Genomic DNA, 25,431 nt, shown 5'->3' on the forward strand with positions numbered 1-25,431 from the left:
ACTGTCCTGCAAATCGAAATTTATGATGACAAGTAATATTTTTATTTTAATCAGTATCCAAATGAAATGATTTTTCTTTTTTTATTTCGGAAATGACCTATAGATGATGCTAAAAATAATAATGGTTCAGCTTATGAAATAGTGAAATGATGTAACATCAACATGTAAAAAAGAATAACTTCTTACATATAAGATGTCAAGTAGTGTTCTTGTTTAGTTTTTTTTTTTTTTTGGCTTTTTAGTTAAAATGGTCCTTGTGATTGCCCATTGACCACGTCAATCATTTTGATCCTTCTATGAAAAATCTCGGTTAAATTGTTAAATTGAAGAAACCACCAATTCAAAGAGAGATGTTGATTTGACAAAAATGCCCTCAATAGAGATTTCTCATAGAATGGCCAAAATGATTGACAGTGAACAATCTCATGGACCACTTCTATCGATTTTAAATCTCAGAGACAATAGTAAGAATTATACCAATCTCAAGGACAATTCTGAATAAAAAATCTATTTTTATAGGAGACAGACATATATTGCTTGCAAAAAAGGGATTTGATAGATTCACATAAAGGGTCGTAATGTACCTAAAAACAAACAAGAAAATAAATAATGTAATGTACCTAAGAACAAACAAGAAACTGAAAGATGAATGACCTATTTGGAACTGCTCACGTACGAAGCACTTCTTTTCAAAACGTCCACATAACTTTAGCACAAAAAGCACTTTCTTCACACCATAGCCTACTATTTCCTCAAGATTGTCAATTGGCCTCTTGCCAAAGTCCAAAAGTGGCCTTGGTGCCAAATTAGGACTTGCTACCAAAACCATCAAAGAAAGAAAACAAAGAATAAAACCTAACGTGCTTGATTAGTGCAGAGATTCATTGGCCCTTTAAAAGTCCCCTTTGGGGTTAAAAACAAAAGACACCAAGAAAAAGGGGGCACCTCCTCAATGATTCACTGTGTTTTTTCTCTCTTTTTATGTAAAGAAACAAGTATATGGTATACAATTTCTTCTTTCTGTAACGATTTTTTCTTTGCGCGGCGTTGCAGATGCTCGAAAAAGCGCCTGCATATATTACAATTGATTCAATAAAAAGATAGGGTTCTTTTTTGAAACTTCTGCAAGCTAGGGTGTGCTGCAACTGGTCACACTATCTCTAGGAGGCTTCCCTTCGGAAAGAACATCCCGTCATCGCAACCTCACAAATGCAGAAGGGAGATGAGAGGCCTGCCACCGTTTGGCTTTGACCTGCAATCTTCTCCTAATTCACTTGTATATGTGTTGCATAAGGAACATGTGTCTCTGAAACTTTTCACATTGGCACTCTACCATTACCGCTGAAAACAAAACTAAACCGTTGGGATGCGGTGTACGCCTTGCAAATTTTCTTAAAGGGAAGAACGATCACCGTGACCAACAAAAGAGAAGAAAGATGAAGACTCCTGAAAGTTGCAATAACCGGATCTCCTTGTACAAAGGTCCTACTGCTAAAGCTGCAGCAAAAAACACTTATTGTGTCATTAAATTGGATATCAGAAGTAAAAATCAAATAGTTTGACATGTCAAGCAAGGGCACCAGTAAACGAAATCGTGTAGTCACTTCAGAAAATGATAATGTCAATGGATGCACCTAACAAATGCGACATGTCAAGCAAGGGAAGTAGTAAACGAAATCATGTAGTTACTTTTCAGAAAATGATAATGTCAATGGATGTACCTAACAAATGCCTATAGATCTCTAAGCTAACGGCACAGTAAAGAGTATCCATGCCTTTCAAAATCTGCCCCATGTACATTTGGCTTTCTGTCAATCAAGTCAGTCTTAAAATTCCATTGCCGATTGAGATTCATAACCATACAAAATTGATCCACTAATTCAATCTCAAATTTGATTCTCAAATTTCCATTAAGGTTGCACCAAAGTCAGTTTGTAAAGGATTCAATCCAACAATATCCAAAATCTGCTAAAAAAAATTTCTTTTGTATACGAAATTCAAATCATCACAAACTTACGTACATGTATCAATCACCTATGTATTTTGTACATTTGAACCAGATTCAGATTCAATCAAAACCTGAGTAATCCCCACTTCAAAAATTAAGCCACAACAATTTTTTAGTCTATAAGTTTAACTTCTCGTAACATGCATTAGTAAAGCAAGCGAACTCTACTCTTACTGAAAACCATGGTACCAGAAGTTGCAAAACTGACTGCTAACGCCTCTTTACAGAAAGACCTATTTCTATTAGGGAAAACCAATTTTAATAAATGACAAAATCATAAAAAATAGGCACTTAATTTCTAATTAAAAGAGCACAGAATCATAAATTCCCATCCACCTGAACTCTGAGCCAGAATTCTGTACCATTATAACACTTGAAAGACCATACACAAGAAACGACATAATGCATTAAATCAAAAATCATATATGCTACATCACAAGCAGGAGAGAAAAAAAAACATATTTTGTAACTTACACGACAGGGATGGGCCAGGTGATGGAGATATCAAGTCTTGTGCAATTCCCTTGTCTTCTGGACTGGGAGCATAAGACACTACAGGAGCAGGTGAAACATGCGGGGACAATTGAGATGAAGGTGGTGAGGAGGATGGAGGAATTCTAGGAGGATATGTAGGAGGAACAGTAGGGTAAGAACGAGAAGTTGGTGGGGAGGATGGAGGAATTCTAGAACCTTGGTGCGGCCATGGATGAGGATGTGCAGGTACCTTGGATGGTGCTGATGAGAGATGATGAATGTCAGGTGAGGGTGCTGGAGCGTAAACTGGAGAAGCAAGATACGGAGAAATTGATGGCTCTGGAGTTGGAGCTGGAGAAACAGTTGGAGGGGTTGCGGAGAGTGTACCTTTCAGATAAGAAGATAAACTGATACTTTTTACTTTACCAAACACTGAGTTATCCAGGCCAAGATTTTTTGTGGGAGAACCCGTGATTATTTGAGCCAACTGCCTTAATCTCTGGGGCCCAAAGCCTCCAAACTCAGACATTAGGGAAGCTTGAACTACAACTGGGGCTGCTGTTGTTGAACCCATTGTGTTTGTTATTTGCAAATATACATTCTGCATGCACACACAAAATACAGAGTTATTTATCACTGAAATAAGACACAAGTCTGAGAGCATCAACCAGTACTAGTATATTCATTATCCTTTCAAAACTTCTGGAAGAAAATTCAGCACTCTTTGCGGCTACCCTTTTGTTGCCTTTGTTACCGCTATTGTTAAATATTATGCCTTCCATTGCATAACGAAGACAATTCTTGCACAAATTCATAGATGGTAGGAAACTTGGATCGATAATAAAATTTCAATTGGTAAAGATGCTCCTAGCATGTTAGAATATAAAACAAATGTTGTAACTTGTTGTAACAGCTTAGGTTTCGGAAATAGTGGTGAACCAACAACCTTGATACATCAGAATCCCAAAATTTCATGCCTAAAGAGAAGTGTGCAAAAAGTTACTAGAGTAGGTGTTATACCTCATAAGGCCTCAGATACAATCCAAACTTCAACTGCTCCTTTAACTCGCCAAAATTTTCCACTATATCATCTATACAATTATTGAGAGTAAAATTAAATAAAATCTCGGGTAACTGCCAGATTGAAGCAGGTTGACCAGGTATCACAGTGATTCCCCCCGGATACTTCAGAATCTCCAATGTAGATGGCTGCCCGAAAATTGATGTTGTCAGTGTAAGATTGGATTGCTTAAGGAAAAGCTCAACTAAGGATGACCTCAGCACACTTAAGGACACAGGAACTATTGGAACATTTATTGGATCAGAAAGAAAACCAAACACCACATCAGTCCAATTATGTGCAGGAAATTGGTGCATAGACAAGATAGCCACCTGTTGACAATAAGCAGACTTCAGTTTGATGCTTCACTTTGTATGAAAGCAACGTGATAGGCCTATAATGGCAAAAGATTGAAATTGTACCTTTGTACCTGGGACACCTATTTCCCCATTGATATCATATTCTAATCTTCCAATGTGTGGAACAAGGTCCGTAACTGGCTTTTCCAGTCTGAAGTATGCCTGAACTGTGGCTGAAAAAAGATGATGAGACATATAAGCATTCACCTATTTATTCTGGTTAAAGTTCAACAAAAATAAAAATAGTTAAAGCAACAAAGAACAAGCATGTTAGCTAATCAACAAGAAAAATAACGGATATTACATCTATTTATCAAATGTCCAATTAATCTTCTAACTTCTTAATTGTATTAAATGATTTTTTTTTTGGGGGGGGGGGAAGAAAGAAGGTTAGAAATACTTTACTTACACTGGGTCATCTCAGCTCAGCAGCAATTATCACCTACAATTCTAATAAATTGCTACAAAATAACAATAAACACATTGTATATCCAAATTGATACAATTTTGTTGCAATACAATAATATATTCCACTCAATGCCACTATAGACACACACTATATGGTCCACTCTTGCCCTTGTGTAACATGTCTGTCTAAACTCTTTAACTAGACTACACCTAGCAGTCATTAAGATAATAGGGAGTTCCTTAAGGTAAAATTTGGGGAGTTTGTTCGTATCGCAAATAAAAAGCACAATAGCAGTTAGCGTAGACCTCCTAGTTGCCCAATTTGGAAGTTAAGATAATTCATTGTACTTGGTGGAGTTTTTGTCCATCCATAGAAAATTTATTATCTATAAAATTATATTTTAACTAGCCAATTGGCACACACTCACATGCACACCAATGGGCCTATAATTTTTTGTAATTGAGACATCCAATTTCAGACAATTTCCATATCTGTGGTAAACTTCAGAAGCCTGGTTCCTCATGAATGTATACTAAAGAGAACATAGCTATTGATATATAATTAGAAAAAAGAATTCCGACTAAGGCCAGACATTACGGTCACTTCCAAATCTAACTCACTCTTGTTCCAACCATATAGTAGTACAATCAACTGCCACTAAAACGAAAGAATTTCTGGAAATATGAAATGCATTTAGGGAAAGTTCAGTGTTTAGAAAATCTCTACATGATATTCGTCTTTCCATGATTACCAGAAATCATGAAAGAACCACTCTCTTTCCCGTCCACATCCTAACTTTAAGGTGATTTACCGCCTCCCCAAGACACCAGAAATGCTTAAAACCGAAGACCAGAATTATACAGTACAGTGAAATACCAGTTTCCCCACCCTAAACTAATCATGAGTCTATGCGAAAAGCCCAAAAAAATCCCCCTAATTACTAGGTAAGCAACCACCACGCCATTATCACATTAACGCGAAGAAGACCTGAAACTATCAAACATCTACATAACAAGGTCATTTACCAGAACCCCATTTGCTCAAAACATCCAGAGATCCCCAATCATACAGTAAAGATAAATACTACCCATTTGCTCAAAACATCAGAAAAAATCAACATACCCATTTGCTCAAAACATCAGCAAAATCAAAATAGGAGGCAAAAATTAAAAAAAAAAAAAAAGCAGAATAATCAAAGTGAACCAAATAGATTTACAATAGAGAGAGGGGGATAGTGGACATACCACTGAGCTTAATGGCCTGTGTGGCATCAAACCCCGAGTTGGTAGCGCGGTGAGGAAGGATCCAGAAGATCCCAGAGAGAAAAACCGATAAACTGAGAACTAAAACGAAGACGCATCTAAAGCTCAAGCCTTTGGCGATTCGGTTGAAAACCATCGAACATCCAGGACAGATGAGTCCCGAAGCACTCTGACCCTCATGATTCGGCTGCTGCTGGTGCAGGTTTGCTTCACCCTTCCCCATTTGAAGGGCATCTGGGAATTTCCCTCTCTTTCTCTTTCTTTCTTTCAGTCTAAAGAGAACATAATCGATCCAAGGAAGAAGAAGAAGAAGAAGAAGAGGAAGGTGGAAGATGTGAGGGACAAGTGTTCATGGTGGGCATCGCCCTGTTTCAACCCTCTTTCCTTTTCTTTTTACTCTCTCTCTCTCTCCAGTTCAAACCACACTGTCACTTGACAAGTCGCACAATAGTCTATCCTTATTGCTTCTTATATATATATATTTTTTTTTTACGAAGAATATTATTATTTCAAAATATCTCTATTAATTTCTATTAGTTAATGAATTCTTTTTGTCAATTATTTTTTTTAAGAAGAATATTATTATTCCAAAATATCTATATTAATTTCTATTAATTAATAAAACTCTCTTTATCAACTAAAAGAAAGTGAAAAAATTATTTTGTCTTCTATCACACATAAAAAATGATAGGCAATAATGTAATTTTACAATTTCAAATTTTACTGTTTTTTATTGAAACCTCACATACGGATGATGTTAAAATATCTCAAATATTTAAAATTAAAACAAAAACAAAAATCTCACACCCCCCACGTTCTCTCTCTCCCTCTCTCCTTCTCATTTTTCTAAAAAAATTGTGTTCATAATGTTCATGCACACAAAGTGTGTAGGCAAATGCTAGTATTATATTAAGTATGTGTTTATTGCAACGAATTATCTCGAATTAGATTAATTTCAGGAACTAATATGTACTTGTCAGACTAAGAAGCATAATAGTAATAAATAATAAAAAAAACAACCCTTTATATATAATAAAATATTCATGTTATTTGCTTAAACTTCTATTTCCACCAACGTCAAAATTTTCAACTAAAATATTATGATTGACTCGTTGCGGGACTTAACTCAAATTTCTCATTCTTACTGTAAGTATATTATCATATTTAAAAATAAATTTTACAATGAACTAAAGAAAAATAGAGAGGTTAAACTCAAAGCACAGTAAGAAAGTCTTGAATACGGTACAATCAACCAGTCTTTTTTATATTATATTATTGTTATGTTTAGGCTACCGAACGTTGAGAAGAAGCAAAGATGAAAAGAAAGTGGGAGAGCATAAAGATTAAAAAGAGATGAAGAAGGTATTGATGGATAATATTTTATAAAAGTTAGAAGAAAAGAAAAATGCTCCATCCACCATGAATTGAATTTGAAATGTTGATATGATCCATATTGATAGGGATTTTCATCAGTAACACTAATTTATTATTATGATGGGAATACTTTTGTTCTCTGCTCTTAAATAATGGTGATGATCACTATCATATTTATTACCTTAAATTTTGAAATTTATGTAGTGAATAGGCAAAAATCTTAAAATTTAAACTTGTCAAATGGTAATATGTATGGTGGTCAACATTACCAAGTGTAATAATACAATTGGTATGCTCAAAACGTGGTTGGGAATACAAAACTTGAAATTAAAAAAATTCAACCAGATGTATCATGACCAAGGAAGAAAATATCGGTAATATCGGAAATATCAGTAGTCCAAAAACACAGAAATATCGGGATAATATTGATATCGATAAAAACTACATGGAAACCATGGAAATTGTAAAAAAAACTTGGAAATTTTTAATGAAACTTTGCAGGATGTTTATTTAGTCAATTATCTATTAGTTTATCACAAAAAATTGGAAGGAAATGCATTGCATGATGGATTTAACTGATTTAAGTTGATTATATAGCGAGCTGGCAAACATTGTGAGTGTAGAAAATATGTAGTAATTAATGAAAGAAGTTTAAACACACCATAATCATTTATATATAATTAATTAGTACAATATTGGGAGGTTTTATTTAGGATATTAAAAAAAAAAATAGGAAGTGAATAAAATGATGAAGAATAATGTGCCGAATTTGACACTTTAAATTTCTTACACATAAGCATGCGTCTAGGAGTTGAAGTTCCAAATTATAGTATATCAATTAACGATTGAAAATCAATACGTTGAATAAGACCAAACTTTAATTTGGATGCCGATTATGTTTTTTCAAGTTTATATAAAGTAAAAGAATTGAATTTTGGAAGCCAGGAGTGTGTCAATTGTTTTATAATTTGTCCGAATACATATATCAGGTTGCTACTCAACGTAATTTGAAAGTATATCTAGTGCAAGGACTTGTCTTTTTTTGTTGATAAGCAAAGGGTTTGTAGCTTTTTTTGCTAAGCAATAGAACATATTATGTTTGTTTAATCTTTAGCATTTAATCGTTGTCCACAAATATAGGATAGAAGGCCCCAAATTAGATCTGGCTCTTAAGTCTTACCTAGTTGGAGTCACAAGTTCACATGTACCAGCCCTCGCAAGTCGCAGCAAAACGTTTTGGTTTTTGTAATCCCACCATTGGCGGACCTAGAATTTTTGGTGAGGAGGGGCCTCTCATAAAGGTTTTTTTTTTTTTTTTTAAGCGGATGGTATTTACAAGGCTAATATATATCTCAAAATCAAATATTCAAAACAACATATGCACATATAATATTACATACACACAAAAATTATAATTGTTCTTGACGAGTTTTTATATTTTAAAATCGTTTTATTATAATCCCGCTGCCTATACTATTATGTAGAATAGAGAAATAAAAACTTTACAAACCATAACTCTCATGTAATATGTAGAATAGAGAATAAACGATAGAGAAACAAAGAAATTTAAAACTTATTTGTTGAATAAATTTCGAATTTAGGATTATAAAATGTATGAGATTTCAAAAAGAAAAGGGTAATTTTTTTTTTATTTTCATAATTAAAATTGAATGTTTTCTATTCAAAGAAATGCGAAATATTGCTTTGATTTTAAATGCTATTAATTTGTGTTAAGGAGATAGCTAGTAGGGCTGGGTTCGGTTCTTATCGGTTCGGTTTTTTGCCAAAATCGAAACCAAACCGAAATTTCGGTTCGGTTCGGTTCGGCTCAAATTTTTTTCGGTTCGGTTTTTTTTTCGGTTCGGTTTTTTCGGTTCGGTTTCGGTTTTTTTTCGGTTTTTTTTTTTTTTTTCCTCCAAAAAATGCAAAACAACCACAACATTAAGCAATTACAGCTCGCATAGAACCAGTCTCCCACGAGGCTCACGAGCAAGCAACAGACCCGTAGATATGCCAACCTAAAAGAACAATAATATACAACTTGTTAATTCCTAATAACCTCAATTGTGGTCTTGTTTTGCAAAGTGAGGTAGATATGCCAACCTAAAAGAACACTCAGCGCCACACATAAGGGAACTAGCAACAGCCCAGAAATGACCTGAAACTTGAAAAGAGAAAAATGATAAGCAAGCTGTCTTGTATCCAAGTATCAAACATAAACCCAACTCTTAACCTTACATATGCAGTTTGAAAAGAGTCTCCAGTTTCCTGGTCTTCTTTTTCGGGATCATAAGTTAGGCTACCGACGAGCAAAACCTGAAAGTTTAATCGCAGATCCAATGTTAAACAGGATGAAATAAATAAAGGAAAAGAAAGAAAATTATATCTTAAGCATTGACCATCTTTTCACTACAAAGAGAGTCACCTTCTATGACTCCATCGAAAAGACAAACACAACACAACACAACAAAAATTAAAGAAATCAATCACAAACCATTTACGATATCTTCACGAAATCAAGCACAAAATCTAAATATTGAATCGCATACACTAACAGCAAATCAATAACCCAAAATCCCTAAATCTAGAAAACCCTAAGTTACTCTTCCTAAATCCCTAAAATTGAATACCTTTTGATTGAGAGAGAATAGGGGATGCCACAGGGTCAGAACGCTCGCAGCCATGGGGATGGGTGCTGGAGCCAGAGGGAGGACTGAGAGAGAAGAGGGGTTGCCGCAGGGTTACCACGCTCGCAGCCATGGGGATGGGTGTGTTGGAGGCAGAGGGAGGACTGAGAGAGAAGAAGGGTTGCTGCAGGGTCTGCACGCTCGCAGTCATGGGGATCGGTGTTGGAGCCAGAGGGAGGACTGAGAGAGAAGAGGGGACGAGAGAGAGAAGAGGGAGAAATTGGAGGCATGGAGGAAGTCTGGAGGTGTGGCTGCGCTAGGGAACGAGAGAGAGAGATGAGGGGAATGACAATTACAAATAGAAAAAGTGTGGCTGCTAGGGTTTTGTTGATTTGGTTATAAAAATTAAAAAAAATCTCCAAAATCCGGGGGGCATGAAGAGGTTTCGAACCCATGCGCTCCACCAACTTGGAAAGTTTCACTAAAACCAACTTCACAACAAGTTATGTTTTGTTATAATTGTATGACTAAACTATTTATAAACATTGAAAAAAATAATTAAATATATATATCGGTTCGGTTCAGTTCGGTTCGGTTTTCGAACCTCAAAAACCGAAACCGAACTGGGCAGATTCGGTTCGGTTCGGTTTGAGAGATTCGGTTGGTTTTTTTTTCGGTTCGGTTTTTTTCGGCTTCGGTCCGGTTTGGTTTTCGGTTTTTTTCGGTTTTCGGTTTTTTGAACCCACCCCTAATAGCTAGATAAAATATTAAAGCTAATTGGGAGATGGGTTTATGCTTGAAACTTGGAAAGCAGGACTTGAAGCAATAGAAAGATGCATAATTCCCATATATATATATATATATATATATATATATATATTTGTTTTAGAAAGCAAGCAATAGAAAGATGCATAATTCCCTAATATATATATATATATTTGTTTTAGAAAGCCAAGACCTTTACTCCCTCCGCCGGTGAATCCCACATCACCCACGCAAGCGCAGTGAGCAAGCAAACATGCCTATAAAAGCCACATTCCCAAGCTTGGTTTCTGTAATCCCACATCGCCCACGCAAGGGCAGTGAGCAAGCACACATGCCTATAAAAGCCACATTCCCAAGCTGAGGAAAGCATGCCTTGCTCGGCCCTTTTGGCTAAGATCAAGTGTAGTTATCTGTTGAGGCTTCTCAGCGTTTTTTAAATATTTTTGGGTTTTGATCTCACGATATTATAAAAAATATCGCGATAGTTTCGGAAATATCGTGATATTATCGATAGTTTTGAAAATATCGTGATATTATCGATAATATCGCGATATTTAGACGAAAACCAATTGGATACCTATTAAAATATCGTTACCGTGAAAAACCAATAATATCGGCGAAATATCGCCGATATTATCGGCATTTTCTTCCTTGATCATGACATACCGAGTCATGTTCCCAGCACACTGAAAATTTATCGTGCTTGAAGATGGTGAACAAACATGCACCCTTATTATTTTTATAGGGCAGATACATGGCACCACTTTTTTACACAACTTTTGATACAAGTTTTTTTAGGCCCACTTCGTAATATATTTCAACCATCTGAACCGTCTGTCTTTTAAATATTCCCTCAAAGGTCCTGTCTATAAAAAATCGCTCAAATCTGAAATCATATGACTGTTGGATTAAAGCTTTAGAGTTTGTGGAACTGTATTCTTACATTTTCTTTACTATAAATGAATGTCTTATTGGTTTGAGATTTGACTTTAGAAAGTGAGCCCCACAAAAACTTGCATAAAAAATTATGTAAAAAAAGTGAAATAACATATCCGTCACCTATTACTATTATTTTAACTTTTGGGTTAATTTCATATGCCATATATTTTACCATTTAATTATTTATTGTTTTAATTTCACTCAATTAAGTGATGAGGACGCAAGGAAGATCACCCACTCACATCGACTAGTTATTTATGCACGATTTGTATGATGGAGGTGGGTGCTCATCATAAGCATATAAAAAGGGTTAGTGATGTAGAATGTGATTGGACAACGGCTTCCTACTTTTCTACTATCTTACTTGCTAGGCAAGCCTTTTGCCATCCATTTTTTTTCTTGTGTTTCAATAATTTTTTGGCCAATTACATTTCGCAAGACAGTTTGAATCTTCATTAAATTGATGATATGGTGAGTATGAAATCCAGAACTAGGTTGACATATAAGCCGTATTACTACAAAGCCCAAAAATCGCATCAATCTAATGGATAATTAGACGTTTAAATATACAAAATGTATAAATTGATATATTTTTTAATCTTAGGTGGCAATGTCAAAAAATTGAAACATCACAGCCCAATTTAGAAATCACCTCAAACCTTGAGGGTGTAAAATGTAGTTAGCCCTATTTTCATTAGCATTACAGATGTATGATGTATATTTCAATTTTGCCTTAGCTAAGTGGCGATCGACTAATATGGATGATGATTTAACTAGGGGTGCAAGTTGGAATAGTGTTTCTGATTTTGACAATAATTTTTTTTAATCCAAACTCAAAGATTATGAATTCAAATATTTTCCGACAAATTGGGATAGAAATTGGAATGCATTTAAAGATGTTGATAATTCTAAATTTCCGATTCGAATTTTTCTCAAGTCTTTTGAACTTATTCCGACCAAAAAGTTTTGCAATATTTTGAATAATTTTATAGTTAATTACTCGATGTATGCATTTTGTAGGCAACTGTTATATTTTGTTGCTAGTTCTAGATAACTTTTGTTCCTTGTTTTTAGACTAAACATAGGGCTGGTTTGGTATTGCTGTGCTTTGAAAAAAAACTGCTTCTGCGGTACTATGAGAATAAGCAACTGTGAAATAAAGCAGCAAAGTGTTTGGTAAACTTTTTTGTAAAAGTGATTTTGGAAAAAAAAAAAGTATTATAGTGTTTGGTGAACTTTTATGTAAAACAGCTGCGACTGTGAAATAACCAAAAAGGGTTTGGTCTTATTTAGTGTGCCTTGAGGGGCCCACTCCTTTTATTTGGTCTCCCTCTTCTTCTCTCATTCTTCCATTTTTCCCGTGAAACTCTCATTTCTCTCTAACTCTTTCTCTAACTATGATACTCTCACTCTCTCTAATTACCGAGAGAATCACCCACACCAACGCCAATTTTCAAATGAAATCCATACAAATATTCCCTGTTTTAGGTGTAGTTTGATCTATGGATTCGAATGGTGGCGTTGCATGTGAAGATCAAGTACTCAAAAATGAAGAAAGCCAACCCTTCCCTCTCGATGAAAAACTCTTCGACGAGTTAACCTGAGGCTCGACGAAATTTGGATGCTTCAAACTCAATTCAACCTTCATTTAATCTCAGGTACAACTTCTGTATCTTGCATATCGAATTTTGGCATGAAATTCTTGGGATTTAACCCTAAATGCCCTCTTTGTATTCATGCCCATAAATCTAGTGACCTTATTGGTCATTTTTCCAGCGAACTCGAGACTGAATCTACACCAATCGCCAAATCTCAACTCTAGGTAACTCTCTTGACTTTATCTGTGAAGTTTGAGGTTAAATTCGAAGGACTAGAGCTAATGCATGCTCTGTATTTTTTGCCCATAAACCAACAAAGCATCACCGGTGCCATTACAACTAATCAAAGACCAATTCATTTTTAATCGACGAATGGGTAAATCTCTGAACCTCTATGTGAAGTTTTAATTGCTTAAGGTCATTTTGGGTACATGAAAGTTTCATTAAAGCGCTCAGCGCCTCTTAGAAAAGAGGTTTAGGCAAAAGCTGAAAAGCTAGTTTTTCAAAATTGCCTTCTGCTGCTTCTGTATTTTGGCTTTTTTTTCATCAAAAACTGTGAAAAAAAAGCTGAAGTTGGAAGTTTACCAAACACAAAAATGCTCCCAGCTTTTTTTTATACCTGTTTTTTTTCAAAATCACCTCAGTACTAAACCATACCGTACACTTATGGGCTATATTGTATATGTAGTTTGATGGACTTTGCTTGACTCTCAAATCTAAGTGTATTCAATATAGACTTTAAGGAGTAAAAAAAAAAAATTCACTCTATATTGAATAATGACATTTTATGACTTCTAAAAAGGTTATAAGAATCTTGTGGTATTCAGTTATGACTTTTTGTGAGTCTACAAAATTAGGAGAATTCACAAATTCATTTATTTTAGAGGATTTTAAAACAATAGCTTGGTGGCATCGAAGATCGCACATTATATGCACAAGAAAAATAGTGGATGGAATGGGTCCATGGTGTTGAACCTCGATATTAGTAAAGCATAGGATCGAATTGAATGGAGTTTTTTAGAGCAAATTATGAGAAGGATGGGTTTTGCTAAAGAGTGGATTCACCAAATTATGATATGTGTAACTACTGTAACCTATTTGTTCAAATTAAAAGGGGATCCAATAGGTTATGTCCGACCTAAGAGAGGGATAAGACAGGGAGATCCACTCTCCCATACTTGTTTGTGCTTTGTGCCGAGGGATTGTTTGCCTTGTTTATGACAAGGGAGAAAAGGGGGCAGCTAAAAGGGGTCACCATTTGTAAGGATGCACCAAGTGTAAACCATTTTTTGTTGGCAGATGATAGTTTTATTTTCGCTCAAATTTTGTTCCAAGAATGTCAAAGGGTCAAGGTGTTGCTCAAGATTTATGAAAATGCTTTGGGGCAAGCAATCAACCATGAAAAGAGTTGTGTAGCGTTTAGTGGAAATCTCACGGAGATTAATGGGCATCTATTTGCCAATTAATGTTTAGGTGTGTCTCGAGTTGCATACCATGATCGTTATTTGGGTTTAATGATGGTGATTCCACACCAGGCTCAATAAATGATTGAATGTAGAAAGGGGATCCTAAACAAAAAAGGAGTCCATGACCCACGTATAAGGAGAGGTCGAATTCCAAACTTATCTCTCGAGTATACCCATTACCAAAAAATGGAAAGGAGGTTTGGGGTTCAAGATTTGTATGCTTTTAATTTGACTTTATTGGCAAAGCAAGGATGGAGACTACTTCAATAGCTGGATTCACTAGTGGCTCAGTTGTTCAGAGCCAAGTACTACCCGAAGACGGATTTCATGAGCGCCTTTGTGAAAACAAATGCATCTTTTTGCTGGAAGAGCGTAGCAGAGGCTCAGAAGGTTGTACGAAAGGGGGCGATATGGTGTGTGGGGGAAGGCAGTAATATAAATGTGTGGGGGGATAGTTGGCTCCCGAGACATAATTTCTTCAAGGTTACTAGTCTTATTCCTCCTGGCCTCGACAACTCTTTTACGGTAAACAACTTGCTTGTAGACGAAGGAAGTACTTCTTGGGATATGGCTCTCTTTTGTGAGGAGGAAGTCCACTTAATTTGTAGCATCCCACTTAGTTCTCTTAAACCGCTGGATGTGTTCATTTGGCATGCAGAACAGAATGGTAAGTTCTCCACGAATAGTGCATATCATTTGGCACTTTCGTGTGGAGAGGAGAGAGTGCACGAGTTGCGAGCGTGTGTGCCAGGAAAAATAAAAATCTATGTATGGAAGAGCTATATGAATGCAATGCCCACGAAAGACAACTTGGTTAGGAGAAAAATCATTCAAGATGCCTCTTGTAGTTTGTGCAGTGGTAGAGTAGAAACGATTGAGCATGTGTTGCGGGATTGCACAATGGCGGCAAGCATTTGGTTATCTAGTCCGTTGAGCTTTCGAGTTCACGAAGCCAGAAATATTGCATGGGTGAATTGGATTGCAAATTTGGCACCATCTTTGGCACAAGACAGTTTCGATATCGTACTAATGACGATATGGCATATCTAGAAGGAACGGAACACGTTAGTGTGGCAAGGCTCGACAAGGCACCCACTGGATATCAATTATAATGCTCAAGTTTGGTTGGCAGAATATAAAAAATAGAAAAACTAATGAAAATGACTTGAAAACTTTGAGTTTTAACGATAAGGACAAAATAAAGAGTAAATTAAATAGTACTATAATTGATTTTTTAGTGTAAAAATGTGATTTTTCGTTAAAGTAAACAGTACCGAGAACTTTTCGTTAATGTTCCCTATAAAAAATGGCATGAGCAACAAATGAAAAGCAACATACAAAAGAAGTTGTAGAAAAAATGGAAGAAACCAGAAGTGGGTTGGATCAAATGTAATTTTGATGGGGCATGGAAGGATAAGAGAGGCAAACAAGGTTGCTCATAGATTGGCGCAATGGGTTCTTAACTTTAATCACAAACAAATTTGGTTTGAGGAACCTCCGGATGTAAATTTGGACCTACTAACAGAGGATAGTTAACTATATAATTTTATGGGTGCATGACGCTTTTTTTCCTTTCAACCAGGTTGAAATCCCCAACAAGAATTTTATCGAGACCCATTAAATATGCACCCTATCCTACTATCTTGTATATATTCTATATCAATCTAAATGAATATCGTACTTTTTTCTCAAAAGAAAAAAAGTTCATGGATTTTGATGGACTTTGAATACTTTTTTATGGTAAGTTTTTTTACATAGCAAGTCCGACCTCTCCCCTTTAAGATTTTGATGGATTTTATTTTTCTCAATTCTCAGATAATATATTCCACCACCCATCCTAATATAATGATATCATTATCACCACTTTCACCACCATATTGCCACAACCACCTCACCATGACCATCTTGATCCCCAATTCCGGCCGCCACCATTGTGCTGCCATAACCATCATTGCCATGGCCCATGAGCTCATCGCCACCCCTACTATGACAACCACCACCACCACCCTCATCTCTCTCTATGAAATATTACCAGTCTCCAAAAAAAAAAAAAAAAAAAAAAAATATATATATATATATATATATATATATAACACCAAAATTCTAAGCCTCATTCTTTTCTCCCTCTCTCTATCAATTTTGGCCTACAACACTAATTTAAAAAAATAAAAAGTCAGGGATCCCCACGGCCCCACCATCTTTGCAAGTAAATCAGCGATTTGTCGGCACATAATATTAAAAGCCTATAAAAAAAATCGGTGTCTAGTGCTCTACCTAATCAACTTTTATTTTAATTAATTGGATCTCCTAATCAACTTAAAAGCAGTGTTTTGGGCAGGAAGAAGGAACATGTGGTGGACCAGCGACCAAGTTTTACTCGTGACGTGCCAATTTGTGTGAAAATGATTATTACCGGATTCTCTTGGGATCCAAATGATCAATTAGTCATTTTCGTTCATCGTATATCATGCAATTAAAAATTATTTTAAAGTTTAAATTTAAAATTGAATATAAATAGTATATAACGAAAATTAACTGCATAATATACGATAAACAGACATAATTGATTGATTCCCGAATCCCAAAGAGTATCCTTTTCTCACTTTGTGTATATATGCACCATCCACGAGGTGCCAAAAGTTAAAAATGTAACATGTTTGAACGGTCGAAAATTCAAAATTTTGAAACAAGCGGGCCACTTTTGCATTTTGCTGCGCATTGAAGGGTTCAATTTAATTTTTTGTAGATTTTACTTTGATATCATGTTATTACTAAAAATAACAGATAAGGAAAAAGACCCAACATTAATGGAAACAAATGTGGTCTTATTTGGTCAAATATCTTTTTTTTAATAACTAGTAATGGTTTTTCTATATTAAGAAAAGAAAAAAAAAACTCTTTTTATTCGTTTTTTGACAATACGATATTTTATTTGACATATTTGTTAATTTGTCCTTTGATTTATATGGAGATGTCAATTTTCTCTTGAACTTTAATTTTAAACTTTTAGTTATTTTAAAATTTTTATAATTAGTCAATTTTCCTATTGAACTTTAAATTTAGTCGATTAACCTCCGGAATTTTTAGAATAGTTAATTTTTCCCTGGTGCTAGATTTTAAAATGTTTATCCAATTTTTTCTCCATCTTGATCATGCAGACAACACATGGCAAATGCATGAGGCAAAAAGAATAGAAATTGGATGGAGAAAATAGGATGAAAAGTTTTAAAATCTAACACTAGGGGAGAAATTGGCTATTATAAAAATTCAGGGGGGAAATTAGTTAATTATAAAAGTTCAAGAATGTAATCGAATAAAATTAAAGTTCTGGAAAATTGGCAGCTCTATACAAATTTGAAGAGTACGTTGACAAATATTTAATTCTATTTTAAATTACTGTTATTTGAGCGCGAAGATACAAACTCAGATATAAAAAAACGGACACACGACTCTAAGTCTCTGACCAACTGATCAAATCCGTGTATGCTATTGAGGAATCTATTCAATAGTGGTTCTTTTCAATTCAAAAACACATCTTTAAAAACACATCTTTTTAGTTTAAATTTTTAAACATAAAACCACTAAACAAAGGGAATCTTAATGAAACACTTTTGATATTGTTCACATTTAACGTTAAACATTTTTACTTTGAAAAGTTATTCCTGATACTATTTACTTACATCATTTTCGTTAAAAACTAAATTTTTGAAGATTTTTGGTTAATTTACCTTTAAACAAAAGGGGAAAATGTTCAACAGAAACTTTTTGAATTTTGAAATGACCCCCCAAACATTGACAGTAAAAGCGCGCCTAGCCTCTCTCTCTATCTCTCTCTCTCTCTCTGATATGGATATAAATGGATTTGTTGTGAAGCACCAGAGACGCTTTGAGAGAGAGTGAGCGGAAATTGTCAAACGCTCTCAGATCCGTTGCAAATTTCAATTCAAATTTTCATCTGTAAGCTCCCTCCTTCCTCCTCCCTCCTCCCTCTTATCTGTTTAATTAAGATGGTTGATTTGTTTCACAGATTTACTGCTACTGCTTCTAACATTTGCTATATCAGATTCATGGATGGTTGTTTCCAAGCTAATTTTTAATGGTTTTTTTTTATTTTTTTATTTTGTTAAGCATTTAGGGGGAACCCTTTTTTGGGTTCATTCCAAATTGTTCTAAATTATCGCCCTTTATCTGGGTTCTATTAGTTCAAACCCCCTTAATCCAATCTGCCTAATTGATGTAGTTCTCATTTCAAATGTGGTTAATTTCCAAATTGTTTTGTTATCTTCGTTCGTTTCAGCTACGAGTCTCACACATTCTGTACTTTCAGTAGTTTCCTTCTTCAGATTCTTGTTGCAATTACCAAGTCATATCCTTTTCTTTTTCATTTTTTTTCTTCCGATTTTTGGATAAACCCGTGTTGTATTTCCCTTTTTTTAATTCATTTTAAATCTCCAACGTTTACCTCAGAAACCAAATGAATTCAGAAGAGAGGGAACGCTGTTTGAATGTTGAGCACAAGTAACTGACCTCAAAATCTACTAGCTTTAGATAGCTTTGAGTTCATGTGAATCGCTGTTGCCCGACATAATAACTAGCTATACTTAACCAATCTAATTTCTTTCTCAAATTTTATGAATTGTGTAAAATTGTAAGTTTTTAAGATCTTTTCCTTTTAGTTTGTAAATATTTTCGTTATGACCGCTAACTGTTTGATTGCTGTCCTCACAGAATGGACTCCCTGCCTGATGCTATTGTTCAATACATATTGTCGTATATGGATAACGCCAAAGACGTTGTAATTTGTAATTGTGTATCCAAGAAATGGAAGGATTCAATGCCTTATATAAGGAGCCTTTACTTCCCTAGAAGCTCCTTTGATAGCCGTAAGGGCGGAGACAGCCCTGATGACATTGTATTGAAGATGGTTTCAGCGATTGAACGGTTAGAAAATCTGGTTGTTTATAGCCCCTTCTCTGGTGCTGGCCTTGCTTCGTGGTTATCAATCATTGGTCCCTCTCTTAAGTATCTGGAGCTCCGAATGGACAACCTTGCTGATTATCAGGCCTGTCTTGAAAGGCCTTCAAAATTGGATTACTTAACTGCTGCACAAAATTTGGAGTCTTTAAAACTCTGGGGAGTATTAATGGCCCGTTCACCAAAGTGGGATGTCTTCCAGAAACTGAAGAACCTTGAAATTGTTGGAGCAAAACTGGAGGATCCTGCGTTGTCAACTGTACTTCAGGCCAGTCCTAATCTCACCAATTTGGTGTTACTTGGTTGTGAAGGAGTGAGATTGGTTTCGATTGAGTTGCCACATTTGGAGCAGTGTAAGCTGGACTTCTATGGCTCGGGCAACTGCTCACTTTCCATCGTTTGCCCAAAAATGAAAGTCCTTGAAGTGCAAGGCTGTAGCTGGATTCGGGTTCGTGATGCAAAGCATTTGAGCAAACTTTCAATTGCCAATAATGCAGGTAATGATTTGTTACACTCTTACCTTTGGTGACTTGAAAAATGTAGCATATATCGAGTGCATTTTAATTTCTTGTTCCCCACTTGTGTGAATTATAAGATGAATTATCCTTGTGTTTTCTGGTGTGTGTTTAGGGAGAGTCTACATGGTTGATTTCGAGAAACTTGTTGCTCTAGAGTTCTTATCCATTAGGGGAGTCCAGTGGTGTTGGGACGCAATAAGAAAAATGCTTCAATGGGCAAGTGAAGTAAAGCACCTTTATATGAAGGTGGAATTCACAGGGGATTTCGAGACCCTTCAACCCTTTCCAGAGGTTGACTTCGTTGATTTCTTCAATAACCATCCCAGGCTGCAAAAGTTTGATATCCATGGAGCTATGTTTGCTGCCCTCTGTCAAAAGAACAGCCTGAAAAATGTAAGTTGTTAATATTTCGTAATTTAGTTTCAGTTTAGGTCAATCTTTTAAAGTACGATTGAGTTTATATTTCTTTTCTTTTCATTTTTCAGGTTGATTCGGGATTTGCAATTCCTTGCCTGGAAGAAGTGATGATCACAGTGAGATCGCCGCTGAATGCTGAACAGAAAATGAGCACTCTTGAGTCCTTGTTGAAGTACGGGAAGAATCTGAAGACAATGGTGATAAAGATTCTTCAGATGAAGAGCAGTCACAGCAGTGCAGATGATTTCTTCGACGAGATTTGCAGGTTTAGATACATGAACCGAAAGATCGTTAGAATAGAATAAAAGCTTCCTTAGGGAACTTACTCATTTTTCCTTCTTAATTCATACCATTGCTTTAACTCTCTGATTAAACACAGCATGACTGCTAATTTCATTGAACTACGATCGTCATTTATTGAATCGATTCAAAATTTGGATTAAACTAATTTGTCAACTTTGCGTATGGTTTTGCTGTCTTTAGTTCTATATGCCATAGTATGTGTTTGCTGTATTTTTCTTGTAAGTTATGGACGTAAATTAAGGGTTTGTTTGGATGTGCTTTTAAAATGGTTGAAAGCGCTTTTAGAGAAAATATTTTTGGATTCCAAAAGCACTTTAAGTGCTTTCTGCAAGAAACACCAGTTATGTGCTTCTTCTAGGAAAGTGCTTTTCTGGGATTTACTTGCATTTTTAATAAGGATTGGTTTTAAAAATATTTTCACCAAAAGCACTTTCAGTCGTTTTAAAAGTACATTCAAACAAGCTCTAATAATTCTTCGTTGGGAAGTTGAATGCAACTAAACGGATTCAGGAACTCTTGTACTTTTCCCTAGCCAAAATGCAGAACTAAATGGATTCAGGAACTCTTGTACTTCCTCTTTGTTGGGAAGTTGAATGCAACTAAGGCATCTATGTTTTTGGCAGAAGCATGAAAACTGCCTTGTTGCAGTTGGAATCGGATCTACGATCGAGTTTTGCAACTGAAATCTGAAAGTTAGCAGTCTTTCAGTTTTGCAACTGAATGCAACTGAAATCTCTTGTTTATCCAAGATAAAGGTGCAAACTCTCCTAATGGGAGGTTTGCACTTGCGACCACTTCTCCGTTGGAAGAGAAGGTAGCGCTGCTAGACTAAGAGCGAGTTGATTGGCTTACACAATATCTATGGCGCTTTTATACCATGTCGTTTCATCTTATCTTGTTGCGACTAAAGTTGGAAGGCAAATTATGAATCTTCCCCCAGGTTCATCTTCACTTCATTTAGATGGCCGAAGACCCTTGAAATGAACCTGATTCCAATGAAAGAGGTTCTAAATTCGAATTTCTATTCACTCGTAATGACATAAAAGCTCGAGATGACATGAAACAGATTTGTGCAAGCAACCACACGAAAGCCCCCAAATCTTCAGTGCTTCTTCTCATAGCGAAAAAGCTTATATACAACCATATTCCGTTCTATCACAATTAAGATTCATTAAGTAGTTTGAGAAAGCATGCTTGATTTCTTGGCCAACACGATGCATTTCTGAACCCTTAACAAAACCATGTAGCGAATGCCTATCAAATTCTCAATTACCAAGTAAACTAAACCAAAGTAAATATTGGTAAAATTTGCATTTTCTATTTTACTTTCTTGTGTCTACACAGATAATCCGAGTAGCGTAATTCAAATAAGCTTCTTCTTTTGGAAAAATCTCTTCAAGTGCCATAGCTGCATACTTGAAACTCCGATGCAGAGGCCCAGCGATATCATGCTAAACCACGCCACCCTTGAGTTAGTTCGTTCGCTCAAATTCCTCATATCCACTTCTCTATGTATAACCAAAATAAAACAAGGAATAAATTACCACAGATACCGACTGGAATTCTCAATTCATTCAAATTAGGAAGATAAGGATTACCTGTTCTTGAGATAGAGTAGATGCACATGGACGGCCTCCACTACTTGTTCAAGTTTCCGTAATTCAAGCTCAACACCCTATCTGTGGGCGGATACTCAGAATAATCACGAATAAAGATAATGATGCAAGGAAAATAGAAAGACATTAAGAGTTAGGGTTTGCGGAAACTTAAGTGACGATGACACAAGAATAACAACTCTGCTAAACACCAAGTATGTATGGAGTCCATATACACTATTACCCCGAAATATGTGCGTGCGTCAGCTTGCAATTGAAATTCTGCATATAATGTGAAATTCAATCCTTTCTAGTTCCTAACATTGTTCACGTATCAAATGGAAACTTTCGTCCCTATGTCATCAAAACTGAATTTTACAGCATTGTTATTATACAAAGGTTCGAATATTAATAAGTGATTTCTAAGATCCGAATCAGCAAAACAGGTATTTTCTCAATCTTACCAGTTCTATCTTTAAACAGTTAATTAAAGGTTATAGGAACAAAATAAAAAAACGACAAGAATGCAGCACTCTCACGCATCAAAACTTGGCAGGCATGATGATGGGTTATTGAGCACATTTTAAAGAGTTCTATAAAAGTGTGGAAGTACAGTTAACTCCAGCACAACATTGATGTATGCTAGTCTGAATTTAAAATGAAGAGTTGCACTTGATAAGCCAATAATCAATACAAAATTTTTTGTAGTGGTCTAAATGCAAGTTTTCCGTTAAATGAATTTACAGCTTCAGTTTAGAAATCCATTTCATTTGGCCATCGGAAACCTAAAGTGTTGAAAAAAATTTCAAGACAGTACTGTGTTCAATCTTAACGTCCACCATTGGTTGCCAATATCTTAGCATCCGCTTATGTGAATGCAAAATAATATGTGCATAAAAAGTGGGTGATATTTGCATTTGTATTATTATAAGAAAAAGTGTTCTCCGAGCGCTCACCTCAATCTTCTCTTTTCTTGCTACTGAATCCCAATCCTGAGCTGCAATTCCAATTTTCCAGTCAAGGCTGACACTTACTGAACTACCTTCACGTTCATCACCATCAACCGAAAAACAAGCCTGGTAGGTTCCAGACTCTTGTGTTGTGAAGGCAAACTGGCCATTTGTTTCATTCTCCCCGTGATGAAGATTGTTCCCATACGGCGATGTAATCTAATGAAGGACAAGGACTAAAAGTTACACAAAATTTACACCGGATCTAAGATGAAAATATAATGATGCAAGTCAAATGACAGAGAACTCATCAATGCAATCGCTTTCCATCAAAAACTTCATTTCCAGGTCACTACTTTCCCCTTTTCATTTTAGAGGACTTATAAACAAGTGAAAAATCTACTGCTCGATTCACTTGACGAACCAAAATTTTCCCGCAAAGTCTCTCTCAACAAACATCATGTCATTATAACCATATAAATTATCCAATGTTCTAAAAAATGGTGCTTCCTAAGGAAAGCATTTCAAGTGCTTTTGGAGTCCAAAAACAATTTCTCTAAAAGTCTTCCAAACGAGTCCATAGTTGTTCACCATCATTAATATACCGGTCCAGTAAGCGTTGGCAGCTTGATGCACCGGAATTCGTTTACGTTTCAGCAGACAATGCTGACAGATACCGTCGAACCAAACATCAAAACTAATGCAAAATATGTACATACACAATCTGAGGCACCAGTTGCTTCCAATTTTTTTTTCACAAACAAGAGCATCAAATCGAATCGACAAATGTGACACCAACTAATTCATCATCGCATCGCATAAAGATTAGAATTTTCTTCCTTCCAAGCATAACAAAAGAAATGACATTTTTTTTCTTCAGTTACACATCAAAAAGATATCTCAGTCGTATAAATTTTTCAGTAAGAATATTTCAAAGGAAAATGGGAGAATTGGAATTGGAGCAGACCTTGACGGAGATGGTGGGGGAGTGGCTGCGATCGTCGGAGATGACGACGTAATCGCCCAAAACGACGACGTTGTTCTGGATTTCTTCAGAGACGCACTTGGTATCGGAGAAGGGTAAGTTCATCCAAATGGCTTCACCCGTCAGAACCACCGAGCACACGATCAACAAGATGGTCGCGGCCGCCGTCGCAGTCGTTCTCGTCGTCATCGCCGTCGTAACTCCTTTGATTTGATCCCCGAGAAATCAATGTGCATTGATATTGTGTTTGCTTGTTTTTCAAAACGGAGGAACAACTTGTACTGCCAGCCCTCCCGCTCTTAAATGTTTTGGGCCCACCAAATGACAAATAAACAACTACTTGGCAATCGTTTATTGACGCCAACAAATTTTTAAACACGTGTTAAATACTTATTGGTCGGCCTAAGACTAATGTGGCTAGAGAAAATTGTGTAGTTGCAACCATGGTACAAAAGGAGGAAAGAGATCCTCTCTAGATCTCTTCTACTAAAGTCATCAAGTCAAGTGATCCAGATTTTTGAAATTTAATTTAATGGCTAAAAACAGAGGTTCCCTTTAAAAGTTATAATAATTTTAGTCGTTTGATCAAATTTTAGAAGCATAGATCATTTGATTTGATAACTTTGGTAAAAGAGATCTGAAGAGGATCTTTTTCCCAAAAGGATTGAGATGTCTTGTGTGGGTGGAATTGAAAACTCTTTGGATCTCTATATGGAGCTAGCAGAAAGAGAGAGAGAGATTTGGATCATTTATTAGAAATTTTACGACCTTTATTAACTCAGCTTAATGGCTCGCCTCATACTAATTAAACGTCTAGTTCTTTTCTCTCTTTCTTGAATGACTCAGATCTCTGGCTTCGACTTAAAGATCTAGAGAGGATCTCGTTTTGTATGGGCGGTACAATGCTATGTCAATACTATATCCCACTCAGTGATACGAGTTGTACGTAAAATTTAATTGTTACAAAATATCCATTAGAACTCTGTATGCACGATTGAACCGTTGCAAAGATAGATTAGATGACTATATGTAAAATCCAACCAATAATTTTCTAGAGCACTCAGTTGTATGCATCATGAAATAAATTGTCAACTAAGATCCAAATCTCTATAAATATCCAACTTTTTAACTGTCACTCTTAGATTAGGGTTAGAAATATTATGTACCAACAACACACAATACTCTTTGCTACTGTGGTATTCATGGACTCTTGACTATGTTGGCTGGTTGTTTTGGGTGAGATTTAATCACTTCTTTGGAGTGCCGTTAACAGCTCCCTTTCAAATTCTCAAACCCGACGACAAACATAATATGCATTTACGACCAAATAAGTTGTTCGAGATAGCCG

General features: G+C 35.8%; 3 protein-coding genes and 1 long non-coding RNA gene across 4 annotated transcripts; 1 reads left to right on the forward strand and 3 right to left on the reverse strand.

Moving 5' to 3' along the window:
- Nucleotides 1-953: 953 nt before the first annotated feature.
- LOC103441889 (uncharacterized) lies at nucleotides 954-6,014 on the reverse strand. Its single transcript, XM_008380606.4, has 5 exons — nucleotides 5,555-6,014; nucleotides 3,965-4,074; nucleotides 3,503-3,874; nucleotides 2,483-3,083; nucleotides 954-1,497 (listed from the first exon to the last, which is right to left on the reverse strand). The coding sequence occupies exons 1-5, from the start codon at nucleotides 5,793-5,795 to the stop codon at nucleotides 1,409-1,411; spliced, it is 1,413 nt and encodes a 470-aa protein (XP_008378828.3). The 5' UTR covers nucleotides 5,796-6,014; the 3' UTR covers nucleotides 954-1,408.
- A 2,959-nt stretch (nucleotides 6,015-8,973) lies between these two features.
- Nucleotides 8,974-9,918, reverse strand: LOC139198337 (uncharacterized). Its single transcript, XR_011583750.1, has 3 exons — nucleotides 9,577-9,918; nucleotides 9,185-9,262; nucleotides 8,974-9,104 (listed from the first exon to the last, which is right to left on the reverse strand). It is a non-coding gene; the product is annotated as an uncharacterized lncRNA (long non-coding RNA).
- An 8,176-nt stretch (nucleotides 9,919-18,094) lies between these two features.
- Nucleotides 18,095-20,694, forward strand: LOC103441890 (F-box protein At1g10780). Its single transcript, XM_008380607.4, has 4 exons — nucleotides 18,095-18,298; nucleotides 19,070-19,812; nucleotides 19,946-20,226; nucleotides 20,319-20,694. Exons 2-4 carry the CDS (start codon nucleotides 19,071-19,073, stop codon nucleotides 20,553-20,555), a joined length of 1,260 nt encoding a protein of 419 aa, XP_008378829.3. The 5' UTR covers nucleotides 18,095-18,298; nucleotide 19,070; the 3' UTR covers nucleotides 20,556-20,694.
- Nucleotides 20,695-21,703: 1,009 nt separating this feature from the next.
- LOC103441891 (transmembrane emp24 domain-containing protein p24delta3-like) lies at nucleotides 21,704-24,419 on the reverse strand. Its single transcript, XM_029107340.2, has 4 exons — nucleotides 24,066-24,419; nucleotides 23,105-23,317; nucleotides 22,152-22,228; nucleotides 21,704-22,061 (listed from the first exon to the last, which is right to left on the reverse strand). The coding sequence occupies exons 1-4, from the start codon at nucleotides 24,270-24,272 to the stop codon at nucleotides 21,917-21,919; spliced, it is 642 nt and encodes a 213-aa protein (XP_028963173.2). The 5' UTR covers nucleotides 24,273-24,419; the 3' UTR covers nucleotides 21,704-21,916.
- Between the last annotated feature and the right edge of the window lie 1,012 nt (nucleotides 24,420-25,431).

The sequence above is a fragment of the Malus domestica genome, chromosome 08 (genome assembly GCF_042453785.1).
Source record: "Malus domestica chromosome 08, GDT2T_hap1".
NCBI lineage: Eukaryota > Viridiplantae > Streptophyta > Magnoliopsida > Rosales > Rosaceae > Malus > Malus domestica.

Coding starts and splice junctions, on each gene's coding strand:
- LOC103441891 (XM_029107340.2), bottom strand. CDS start 24,272: ATGACGACGAGAACGACTGCGACGGCGGCCGCGACCATCTTGTTGATC. Junction 22,229..23,104: donor CAAGAAAAGAGAAGATTGAG/GTGAGCGCTCGG, acceptor GCCCACAGATAG/GGTGTTGAGCTTGAATTACG. Junction 22,062..22,151: donor CTACTCTATCTCAAGAACAG/GTAATCCTTATC, acceptor GGTTATACATAG/AGAAGTGGATATGAGGAATT.
- LOC103441889 (XM_008380606.4), bottom strand. CDS start 5,795: ATGGGGAAGGGTGAAGCAAACCTGCACCAGCAGCAGCCGAATCATGAG. Junction 3,084..3,502: donor TGTATCTGAGGCCTTATGAG/GTATAACACCTA, acceptor GTGTGCATGCAG/AATGTATATTTGCAAATAAC. Junction 1,498..2,482: donor ACCTGGCCCATCCCTGTCGT/GTAAGTTACAAA, acceptor TTTTTGCTGCAG/CTTTAGCAGTAGGACCTTTG.
- LOC103441890 (XM_008380607.4), top strand. CDS start 19,071: ATGGACTCCCTGCCTGATGCTATTGTTCAATACATATTGTCGTATATG. Junction 19,813..19,945: donor TTCAATTGCCAATAATGCAG/GTAATGATTTGT, acceptor GTGTGTGTTTAG/GGAGAGTCTACATGGTTGAT. Junction 20,227..20,318: donor AAAAGAACAGCCTGAAAAAT/GTAAGTTGTTAA, acceptor TTCATTTTTCAG/GTTGATTCGGGATTTGCAAT.